This window comes from Sycon ciliatum, chromosome 7 (assembly GCF_964019385.1).
Source record: "Sycon ciliatum chromosome 7, ocSycCili1.1, whole genome shotgun sequence".
Taxonomy (NCBI): domain Eukaryota; kingdom Metazoa; phylum Porifera; class Calcarea; order Leucosolenida; family Sycettidae; genus Sycon; species Sycon ciliatum.
This window is the reverse complement of record NC_088649.1, coordinates 33,441,963-33,454,468: the sequence shown is the minus strand read 5'-3', so window position 1 is coordinate 33,454,468 and position 12,506 is coordinate 33,441,963. Positions and strand designations below refer to the sequence as shown.

At 51.6% G+C, this 12,506-nt stretch overlaps 2 protein-coding genes across 2 annotated transcripts in view; one reads left to right on the top strand and one right to left on the bottom strand.

Moving 5' to 3' along the window:
• Positions 1 to 609, top strand: part of LOC135821870 (dynein axonemal heavy chain 10-like) — a 71,373-nt gene extending 70,764 nt beyond the window's left edge. The window contains exon 45 of the mRNA XM_065334869.1: positions 574 to 609. Coding sequence (XP_065190941.1) covers positions 574 to 609 — 36 coding nt within the window. The remainder of the gene's footprint in view (positions 1 to 573) is intronic.
• Positions 610 to 958: 349 nt separating this feature from the next.
• Positions 959 to 6,475, bottom strand: LOC135821869 (uncharacterized). The gene has a single exon (XM_065334868.1). The coding sequence runs from the start codon at positions 6,473 to 6,475 to the stop codon at positions 959 to 961; it is 5,517 nt and encodes a 1,838-aa protein (XP_065190940.1).
• Positions 6,476 to 12,506: the final 6,031 nt, after the last annotated feature.

The following is a 12,506-nucleotide window of genomic DNA, read 5'->3' as shown; positions in this document are numbered from 1 at the left end:
CCCCCTCTCTCCTTTACCGTTTCTCACTGTGTAAATGCCAAATGATCATAATCTGAGAGCTGGCTGCTTCCGTCTCATTAGCATGCATTGCTGTTCCGTGCACGTACATGATGTGGTCACATACATGATTGTGTGTATGTATGTATGTGTAATTTCGCCAACACTCCAAAGCTGTGCTTAGTATGACGATAGTGTAAATGTGATAATAAGACAAGAAAGACGAAGCAAACTCTATGAGCACCAAAGAAAAACTCTACCAATGAACAAGAAAGCCACCAAGACAAGGCTACTTCTCGCCCAGAGGAACAGTCCCGAAAAGGTGCTATGAAACCAGAAAAGGATACAAGAAAAGAAACAAGTGCAAAATTCCGTACTGCGCCGCACGGTGCGTGAGAACCCCGCGCGGGATCAGCGGAAACTTCGCGGAGAGATTTAGGACACGCATTGCCAAAAGGAGAAGTGTGAAGAGGTCAAAGTACAAGTGCGATTCCAGTGCAAAACAGCAGATCACAGAAAACTATCGCAGGCAAGTCAAACTACACGTATGCATGCGTACCACTACGGCACTAGCAGATCCGCGGATCTAGCGCTAGCAACAATCGCTCGTGATCACATGATCAATGACATAATAATTATTCAAAAATGGCGCTGCTGCGACTGCACACTTCGGCAGCTGGCACATGCACATGGCAAGAAAGAAACGAAAATAATTCAAAAACAGTTCGAACACGTACACAACGAAGGAATAAGTTTGAGAGAACAATAAATTTATCAAGTAGAACAATGTAGTATAAATCTGCCAGGGGGTGCTTGCACCTAGCGCTGGGTGACAGAAGAGAAAGAACTAACAGAGGAAGAGAAATACTACAGAGCTGCAGAACGACGATCAAACGGCAAATTCAGTAAGTCTGTCTGAGCACGCAGCGCGGACATTCTCCCACCTAGTAACTGACTGCAGTTACTTACGTACATCCAAGTAACACAAACGGGCTACTGGCCGGCGGTACACTCCGGTGGTTGTCTTGACATCAGCGACTCGAACGGTGCCATCTCGGCCAGGGTGAACTGCGATCACGATGCCACGCGGCCAAACTCCACGTGTGGCCTTGTCGTCAGCTATAACAACTACATCACCGGGTGCCAGTTGACGGCATGGCTGGTGCCACTTGGTGCGACGTGTTAGCGTAGGTAGGTATTCCTTGACCCATCGACGCCAGAACATCTCTGTGAGCGCTTGGGCGACACGCCACTGCTTGCGCAAACACAGGTCGGCGTTGTTGAAGACTCCAGGACATAGCGCTGCACTGGATGTACCAATCAGGAAATGGTTGGGTGTCAGACATTCGTCGTCTTCGGCGTCCAGAGGTACATGCGTTAACGGGCGACCATTGACCAGGCTCTCGGCTTCAGCAAACACAGTCAGCAAAGATTCATCACGTGGATGCTGTTCCGTCAGTGATGCTCGCAAAGCAACTTTCACGGATCGCACGAGTCGTTCCCAGGCCCCACCCATGTGGGGAGCTGCTGGAGGGTTGAAGTGCCACTCAATACTACGAGCCGTCAATTCGGCAGTCAGACGATCCTGATCGAGCTCACCAATGCTCTCCCGCAGCTCTCGGTCTGCTCCTCGCAGATTGGTGCCGTTATCTGAGTAGATGGCGGCTGGCTGCCCTCGTCTGGCACTCATACGTCTGATGCTCTGGATACAGGCGTCGGTAGTGAGGCTGTGTGCAACTTCCAAGTGCACTGCTCGTGTGCTCATACACGTAAATAACACACCGTACCGCTTCTCGCGGCGACGACCAACCGTGACCTCCATCGGGCCAAAGTAGTCCATTCCTGTGTTCGTAAATGGTCTGACATTGGCTGTGATACGGCACTCTGGTAGCTGGCCCATCTCAGGCTGCAGCGGAATGACACGCTCGTTCTTGCACCGCTGACATTCGGTCCATGTTCTTCTCACAGCGACGCGTAGCTTCAGAATCCAGTAGCACTGGCGCAGGTCGTTCGCCATGCGTTCCTGTCCATGGTGGCCATTCCACACATGGTGCTGCTGCAGTAGCAGACGCGTGTACCGATGGTCTGGGTCCAATATCACTGGTCGCTTTGCTGATGGACGGAGTTCGGCTGCACTATCGGTTCGACCAAACACCCTGATGACATCATCATCGAGACCAGCTGACAGCTTGTAGAGGCGGCTACTACGGCTGACTGGCTCTCCCTTCTGCAGTGATGCTAGCTCATCAGGAAAGCAGTCTTGCTGGACGGTCTTCCACCACAGCGTCTGTGCGTGCTGAACTTCGGACGCCAGCAACTCAGCTGGTAGCTTGGTCGACTTCCTTGCAACACTAGCCTTCAGCTTACGGACATAGCGGACTACCCATGCCGTGGTGCGTACAAGCTTGTGCCATGACGAAAACCGTTCAGGGTCTGGCAGACAGAGGCGATTTGTACGTTGAGCAGCATGTCCGACGAACTCCTTCTTCAGTTCAGCATCATCGGCGTCGTTCTCAACAGGCTCACTGGTGGATGGTACCGTTGGCCACTGTGATGTCGGCTCCTTCAGAAACGCTGGACCTGTGAACCAGCGGCTTGTTGGCGGGATCTCATTCACCGCGACGCCTCTGCTGGCTAGATCTGCGACATTGTCGATCGTCGACACCCAGTGCCAATCATCTGGGTTTGACAGCTCAGACAGCTCGCCAACACGATGTGCGACGAATGGCTTGTAGCGGCGACCGTCTGACTTGATCCAGCAGAGTACGGTCCGCGAGTCGCTCCAGAACACGGTGGAGTCGGGCTGGATCCTGTGGCTGCTAGTGATTGCGTTTGCAATCCGAGCTCCGAGCAGCGCGGCTTGCAGCTCAAGACGCGGTATTGACAGCGGCTTCAGCGGTGCGACCCGGGACTTTGCCGTAACGAGCGCCGTGTCGACTGTTCCGTCGTTCAGCTGAAAGCGAAAGTAGCCGACGGCGGCGAATGCAAGTTCACTGGCATCACAGAAGACGTGAAGCTGGACGTTAGCGACTCCTCCGGGCTTCAAACTGTAGCATCTTGGTATTGCCAGCTTGCCGAGCTCCGTCAGCTCCTCACACCAGCTCGTCCATTCGCCTTGCAGCGACCTTGGCAGCTCATCATCCCAGCCAATGGACGCTCGCCAGATGCTTTGAATCAGGACTCGAGCTCTGATGGAGTAACAGGCGACGAGGCCGAGTGGGTCAAACACTGACATCACAGTGCTGAGTGCCTGACGCTTCGTCGTGCTTTTGGATGTCAGCATCTGTTCTAGGCGGAGCTTACTGACATGGAAACCAAGCGTGTCGGCACTGGGGTCCCAGATCATTCCCAGCGTACACTCCACTGACATTGCAGGATCGACGTCCAGACTTACGATGCTTGATGGTGCGCGCATCTCAATCGGCACTGCTTCAAGCACAGTCGGTGAGTTGCTAACCCAGTTCCTGATGTGGAAGCCACCTTGTCTGTGGATGTCAATCACATCTGTCACGATCTTGACTGCTTCTTTGGTCTCGGCACAGCTGTCAAAGTAGTCATCGACATAGTGATGCTCGACAATACCCTGTACTGCACGGAGCTTGTCACGATGCTCGGCAGCATTGATGTTCTTCACGAACTGCGCCGACGTCGGTGAAGAGGTTGACCCGAAAGTCATCACCCTCATCTGGTAGACAGTCGGTTTGCTGTTGCGGTCCTGCCCACGCCACAGGAATCGTTGAGCGCAGCGATCTTGTGGCCTAATAACCACTTGGTGGAACATCTCTTGTATGTCACCACCAAATGCGATGGCCTCCTCGCGGAAACCAAACAGTACGGCTGGCAGCGGTCGCAACAGGTCAGGGCCAGAGAGCAGGGCGTCATTCAGGCTACTTCCCCCGGTTTTCGATGCAGCATCGAAAACCAACCGTAGCTTGTCCGGCTTGTTGGGGTTGGTGACCCCAAAGTGCGGGAGATACCAGGTGGTGTTGGAGTCCACCGCTGCCTGATGGGGAGATAGAATCTCCGCGTAGCGCTTGTCGACATACTCAGCAATCTTCTCGTCGTACTTCGCTAGCAGCGATGGGTTGCGGTCAAGCTTGCGCTCAAGGCTGCGGAGTCGATTGAACGCGTTGCCGTAGCTACGTGGCAGCACTGGGTCGTCTTTGCGCCACAGGAGCCCCGTCTCCCACCTAGTCTCGTCAAACCGCTGTGTTGTCGCCTGCAGCAGCTCAAATGCCCGCAGCTCTTCACGGTTGTGGGCTGTAGCGTGCGGCACCTTGACTCCGAAATCGTCAGTCCTAAACGACGATTTGACTAGCTGGTGAAGTTCTTCATCCTCGGTAGAGATGGTTTGCAGAACGACGTCATCCACTCTGCCCTGACGATGAGATGACCGACCGTGCACGACCCACCCAAGCTTGGTTCGCGAGGCGATCGGCGCGTTGGGCGCGCCTTCAATGACCTCTCGCCCGACCGTCAGGCTGACATTGTCCTGGCCGATCAGGAGCTGGGGCTTCTTGTTATCGAGTGTGTGGACCGGCACGTCTTTCAGATGCGGCCACTGGTTCAGCGCCTTTGCAGACGTCACCGGCTGACACGTCAAATCGAGGTTGTTCACTGTCCTGGCATTTCTCAGCTGAAAGGTCTCATCTCCCTGCAACCCAGCAATCTGCAGGTTCAAGGACATGGACTGAGGATGGTGCTGATGCTGCTTATCTGTCCACGTGAGAGACAGCGGCTTCACTGGGCCAGACGCTTGCAGGGTCTTGGCTAATTGGGTGTCTACTAGTGTCACTGTAGATCCCTCATCAAACAGTGCGTACGTCATCACTTCGTTGTCGCCATTTATCAGGCGTACCGGTACTGTTCGGAGGATGACGCTCGCAGATGGCTTCTGCATGCTGCAGGTCACGTGTGATCCCGTCGTGATGGAGTTAGTCTGCTCACTATCAGCAGAGACTCTGCGTTGTCCTTGTTGCTCATAGTTCTGCGGATGTAACAGAGGGTGGTGAAGACTCGTGCAGCCATCTACGCCACATGGCTTGCTCCGTTGGCAGTTTCGTGCACCATGCCCATACCCGAGACACACATAGCACCGGTTTGCAGACCGGGCCCACTTACGCCGTTCACTCTGGCTCACATCCTTGAATGATTTGCAGGACGAAACTGAGTGGCCGGCTTTCTCGCAGAAGGCGCATGCCCTTGGTTTGCGCTTCTGTTCGGAGATAGTCGCCATTAGTTGACCGGCCCGCCGTTTCGACTGTTCTCCACCGCTGGTGTTGGTGTTGCCAACGATTGGTGGGCTCACATGGTAAGCTGCAGCCGCACGCTCTGTCAGCCAATCTGACAAATCCTTCAGCGTGGAACGGCGACCAAGACTCTGCACATGCTCTCCCCAGCGGAGGCGCAGCTCATTTGGCAGCTTTGCCACGATGTCTTGGCGGAGCTGCGGATTTGTGAGATGATCCGTCTCCTCCAACAGCTCCATGGTGCTTACCAGGTTCCGCACAGCACTGGTGAGCTCGATTATGCTCTCCAGATCCACTGTTTTAATGCTGTTTAATTCCTTGGTGCGCTTTATGAGCGACTGGATGATGAGGTCAGGGTTGCCAAACCTGAGCCTCAGCATGCTGATCACCTGGTCAACATTGTCAGGAACTGTCAGCATTCCCGCCACTAGGTTTCGCGCCTTTCCCTTTACCGCCTTTGCCAACCGAGCCATGTTCTCACTTGGAGAAAACTCGCACTCCGTTGTTGACCGCTCATATGAGCTTAGGAAGGCGGGCCACTCCTCGGGGCTCCCAGAGAACAGTGGCAAATCTTTGTGGGCACTCTGCCGAGCGACAAAACGCTTCATATGATCAGTGCTGTTAGGCGCCATGGCCTTCATGGCAGCCCCCAAAGCTGATGCCAACTGCTCGACCGGTTCCGATTGACGCTGGAGCATGGCCTGGTATGCACGCTCTTTAAGCTGGTGCTCTCGTTGCTGTGCATCCAGCTGTTGGTGCAGAGAGGTTACGGATGCTGCCTCACTCTCTGCCACAGTGCCGACCGCTGACCGCATGGACGGTGGTTTCGGCGGTGGCGACGGTTTATCCAAACGCCCACGCGCACTTCTGGCTCGAGGTGCTGGTGTGGGTGCCAAATTTGTCGGTGTGCCCATATGCGTGTTACGCTCACCAGACGTTATTTCCTCTATGGCCGCCATCTCCATCTCAACTCTGATAGCCTCGACTTTTTCAGCACTCTCCAACTCAATTTGGTGCTGTCGCCGCTGTAAATCGGCAAGTCTCTCCTCAGAGGCGAGTTGTGCGGCCAGTTTCGCCCTGCGTACGGTACTAACACTACTAGTAACAGACTCAACGAGTGACGGAGCAACTGAATATTCCCTCACCGAGGGCTCGGGCGTTTCCATGTCCGCGTCGACGCCGTACCAGTTCGGTCGTCGTGACTCCCGCTGGCTTCGCCTGGCGGACATGACTAACAAAACCAAACGATCTTCCACCCAACGTAGAAACGATCGCGATCAGAACACTTTCGTTACGTGACTTAGCAGCGTCCCGTACGAACTCTTTAGTGCTGTTCGTTCTTGATTTCTCCAATAGAAATCCGGCTCGAAGGACCATGTAATTTCGCCAACACTCCAAAGCTGTGCTTAGTATGACGATAGTGTAAATGTGATAATAAGACAAGAAAGACGAAGCAAACTCTATGAGCACCAAAGAAAAACTCTACCAATGAACAAGAAAGCCACCAAGACAAGGCTACTTCTCGCCCAGAGGAACAGTCCCGAAAAGGTGCTATGAAACCAGAAAAGGATACAAGAAAAGAAACAAGTGCAAAATTCCGTACTGCGCCGCACGGTGCGTGAGAACCCCGCGCGGGATCAGCGGAAACTTCGCGCGGAAACTTCGCGGAGAGATTTAGGACACGCATTGCCAAAAGGAGAAGTGTGAAGAGGTCAAAGTACAAGTGCGATTCCAGTGCAAAACAGCAGATCACAGAAAACTATCGCAGGCAAGTCAAACTACACGTATGCATGCGTACCACTACGGCACTAGCAGATCCGCGGATCTGGCGCTAGCAACAATCGCTCGTGATCACATGATCAATGACATAATAATTATTCAAAAATGGCGCTGCTGCGACTGCACACTTCGGCAGCTGGCACATGCACATGGCAAGAAAGAAACGAAAATAATTCAAAAACAGTTCGAACACAACGAAGGAATAAGTTTGAGAGAACAATTAAATTTATCAAGTAGAACAATGTAGTATGAATCTGCCAGGGGGTGCTTGCACCTAGCGCTGGGTGACAGTAAGCGCTGAGAGACAGAAGAGAAAGAACTAACAGAGGAAGAGAAATACTACAGCGCTGCAGAACGACGATCAAACGGCAAATTCAGTAAGTCTGTCTGAGCACGCAGCGCGGACAACAGCCGATCACTTTTCTGACACTGAGGAAGTGCGGGTGCATATCTATAGTTGCGCGAGTGCGTGACGTTGTGTGTGTGTGTGTTTGCGAGTGCGTGTTCGTGCACGTGTGTGTGTGCGTGTGTGTAGGTATGCGTGGTTGTGAGAGAGAGAGAAAGGGAATGTGTGTGCGTGTGTGCGTGTGTGTGTGTGTGTGTGTGTGTTCATCTGGGGGGGGGGGGAGGGGTGCATATGCACATAACGTTATGAACGAGTACATGGGCATGTGTATCTGTGGATGGGTGTGTACATCATAACCGGGTATGTAATGTTGCTACCTGTTTCTCTCCCCCTTGCAGTCTCGGCACCATGCACATTCTCACAAGGTCCAGGAAATCTGACCATTGACAATCATATGAAGCTGAAAAGTGCGCCCCTGGCTGGAACAATTCTCCAACCACGGACAATTATTCCTTTCCGGAACATATCCTTCTACAGCAGCTGTCCATTTGTGCAGATAGATATAACTGCAGATTATTCTCAACATTTGTGCGACCCAAAGTTGGTGCTATTGAAGGAATTCCCTGGGGGAAAGTATCAGATTGCCTCTAAAAGTATTTCACCGAGTGAACATATAGGGAACGTTGCCACATGGACTGGGGTGTGCCTTGATGAATACATGATATCTGGTAATATCGGCGTTACTGAAGCACATATCATCGGGATCACCATGCAAGCCGGCTGCCAATTGAACTATAAGGCTGCCTGGCCAGAAGTGTCTTGGTCCTTCACGTCAGGCAGCTCCCCACGTGTCTTACAGATATATGCCCATGGTGCTGCTGTGGAGCCTCATGTCACGATGACCATCCGTGGTAAGCATGACTCATTTGTTGCGCACTAACGAGAGAGCTTTGAAGCTCAGGGCCCTACGCTATGCTTTTTTGCCTTGATGACCTTGACAAAAAAAAGCATAGGGATGTTATAAATTCTTTAAAAAATTCCTTTTTTTTTAAAGACATAACCTGGGATTCGAACCCGCACTATCGCGCGCACTGCATGCATCCCCCGATACACTTCGCATACATACTAATTCTTCCAAGTTGCTTCACGTTATGATCTTGCATTTGAAAGCCCTATTTGAATATGCATTGTGGCCAGCCGTCTTTGATGGTACGGTACGGGATAGGTACGGGACAGGTACGATCGACGGTAATACGACACCGTCTACCGCCTTGATGACGGCAAAAAAGGATAGGGATGTTATAAATTTTTCAATTCTCCTATTTTTTTCAGGCATATCCTGGGATTCGAACCCGCACTATCGCCCTACATGCATTCCCCCATACACTTCGCATTCATACTCATTCTTCCAAGTTGCTTCACGTTATGATCTTGCGTTTGAAAGCCCTATTTGAATATTGCGGCCAGCTGTATGTGGCCAGCTGTGTTTGATGGTACGGTACGGTACGGGACAGATACGGGATAGCGCCAGGCGTGACACAAACAAACAAACAAACACACAAATACCAAATTAAAGCTGTGTGGACCCTGGCTAGCGCCAGACGTTACTGAAGTAACGTCTTCTGCATAGCTACGGGAACGAGAGAGCTTGGAAGCTCAGGGCCCTACGCTATGCTTTTAATGTAAAAAGGCCAGAAAATCCGATTTTAAGGAGATAAAACGGAAAAGAAGGAGCAAACCGAAAACGGATGAAATGAGAGAAAAATAACAATCCGCAATATATTCTGCAAATACTTTTGCCTAACTCATATTCAAACTGATTGAAACGTTTATGCAATACAATGATGTAGCCAATCAACGGAAAAAAACATTTCCATCAATTCTAGTAACATGTACGATGAGCTAGGCAAAAAATGTCCTGATGTCTGTCCTGACGTTTCCTGTGACCGGCGCTGACTCTGCCGATCACGGGCGTTCTGGCCTCGACGGGATCTCCCTTCCGACATTTCCTGTGACCGGCGCTGAATCGCCCGTTCACGCTTATTTTGGAGTCGACGAGTAATCTGTCCTGACGTTTCCTGTGACTGGCGCTGACTCTGCCGATCACGGGCGCTCTGGACTCGACGGGATCTCTCTTCCGACGTTTCCTATGACCGGCGCTGAAACGCCCGTTCACGCTTAATGTGGAGTCGATTCTTCGTCTGTCCTGACGTTTCCTGGGACCGGCGCTGACTCTGCCGATCACGGGCGTTCTGAAGTCGACAGGATCTCTCTTCCGACGTTTCCTGTGACCGGCGCTGAATCGCCCGTTCACGCTTATTTTGGAGACGACGGGATCTCTCTTCCAAAGGATCTCTCTTCCAAAATATGTTTTTGCTGACGCATCCTATCACCTATTCCGCAACTAGCGTCCATTCTAATTTTATTTCCTCCTCGTCTCCCTATTAATTTTCTTTCCAAATCTCCCTCTACATCAGGGAGTTGTATACATAATACGACGAATATTGTGGCCAGCTGTTTGTGGCCAGCTGTTATGTACAATCCTGTAGAACCTTTGTAGTCACAATACGGGACAGATACGGTAGCTCCAGGCGTTACACAAACACACAAACAAACACCAAATCACAGATACGGGACAGATACGGTAGCTCCAGGCGTGACACAAACACACATCCCCCCTGCTCTTCCGTGTCGCTTCGGCGGTCTCGGGCTGCCCCACCCATCGTCGCGAGCCTCCCAATATCAGTCTTCTCGAGACATCACCGCGCCCCTGACAAGCCGTATCTTGGTCCAAGATATGGAATTAGGCACCGCCATTGACGATGTACGCGCTGCCAAGAAGCAAGCGAAGAACACAGTTGACGCCTCGGTTCGGGCTGATGCTGTGCTTCTTTCCTCATCTGTGGATACTGAGTTGCAGCGGGTCATTGCGCTAGCGTCGGAGAAGGGAGCTTCTTCCTGGCTGACCTGTCGACCCTTGAAGCGGCATGGCTTGACCCTCACCAAGGGTGAGTTCCGCGACGGAATCCACTTGCGCTACGGCTGGCTTCCACAGCGACTGCCATCATCTTGCAGCTGTGGAGCCACATTTTCAGTCGCTCACGCTTTGTCTTGCCCCACAGGGGGGTTTCCGTCGGTGCGGCACAATGAGGTGCGTGACCTCACTGCCCATATGCTGAAGCGAGTGGCTCACAATGTCTCCGTGGAGCTCCACCTGCAGCCGGTCACTGGGGAGCAGTTCCGGTATCGCACCGCTATCCAGACTGAGCAGGCCCGTCTCGACGTTGCGGCAAGTGGCATCTGGGGTGGCCGGTTTGAGCGCACCTTCATCGATGTGAGGGTTTTCAATCCTCATGCGACCTCAAACCGCGCCACCTCCATTGCTTCCTGCTACACCAAACACGAGAAGGAGAAGCGGCGCTGCTACGAGCAACGTGTCCGCGACATGGAGCATTCGTCGTTTGTTCCGGCCATATTCTCTACCACTGGTGGTTTGGGCAAACACGCGGAGTCGCTCTACAAGCGGATAGCTTCTCTTCAAGCCGCGAAGACTGGAGAAGCATACAGCTGTGTTATGTCTTGGGTTCGATGCAAATTGAGTTTTGCCCTACTCCGGTCCAGCGTGATGTGTTTGCGCGGATCCCGGAATCTTCGGCCGGTGCAGTTGGACTCACCTCCCACCTTGGCGGTTGCTGAGGCGGGCATTCGCATTTGATACCATTTGCCTCTGGTTTTGACTGTATTGGCTTCGTCTGTGCTCTTTTCATCCTACTACTAGTAGTTTTCAGTCCGCTATTGGGCGGCTGCACTCCAGCTCTGCTTTGCACTTCTCTACGAAAAAAATAATAATAATATGGCATAAAAAAAACACACATACAAACAAACACCAAATCACAGATACGGGACAGATACGGTAGCTCCAGGCGTGACACAAACACACAAACACACAAACACCAAATTAAAGCTGTGTGGACCCTGGCTAGCGCCAGACGTTACTGAAGTAACGTCTTTTGCATAGCTACGGGAATAAATTCCATTATTGATAACCGATACCATGACTTTGATATTAGGGAGGTTTCGCTCTGCGTAATTACGTATGAAAATCCGTATGTCGTACGCGCCGGGGAGCGAGGGCAACTTTCATACGTAAATCTCTCTACGGATTTCCGTAGGAAAGCTCTTTCCTACGTTGCAACGTTGGGTCCTCCGTAGGACTTTTCGAAATATTTTTTTCTCATTTTCCGCATTTGTCCATGGCAACATTCAAGCCGCGCCAAACACAAGGTACACATACCGTACACCACGTGCAAAATATCATGGAAAACGCGGTTTCGGTTCATTGTGCATGCGGTGGGCGCATGCATCCAATGCGTCTCCAAAGCAACAACGTATGTTGATCAGTCGTGGAGAAATCACGTAGAGCGAAACCCTACAGCTCTGATTTTTACGTATGAAAATTCCGTGCAGTTCATACGTTATTTTCATACGTACTTCCGTAGAGCGAAACCTCCCTAGTTTAGTGATGTGCGGGGTATTTGGAGCATCATAATATATTGTGTTTCTGTGAAGCATTGTTCAACTTCTTTCTCCGATACGCCGAATAGACTCTTTGATTCGAAAGATTCGAATATACCTCGGAGTAAAAGTGAATCTCTTTGAAGATAGTAGCCAAAATAATGGTGGCCACAGGTTCTGTCCTCAGGATTGGAACTTTCATGTTGTGCAATTTGACAATAATGAAGTGCCTAATCTGTGTACATTACGGATTTCGTCGGAGCTCGCGCTTCCTGCCGACTGACTTGACACTAGACTTACTCACGACAGCGCCTGAAGCTCACGAGAAGCCCGCCGAACCTTCCACTCCGCAAACCATCAAGAAAGCACCACCCCCTTCTCAATGCACAGTGTTTCGTGGAATTCACTCCTCATCAATTGAGCTTAAGTGTTCTAATGGAAATTAATTTCTGCTCTGCTGAGAGCACTGCATTATGTAGTGCTCTTGGTCGTGAGTCGTGAGTCAGTCAAGTGTCAAGTCAGACGGCAGGCAGCGCGAGCTCCGAAGTAAGTTCGGAGAAGTCACTTTCTTTACCAATCACGGCCGTTATCACAATAATTATCTTTCGTAATATGTTACT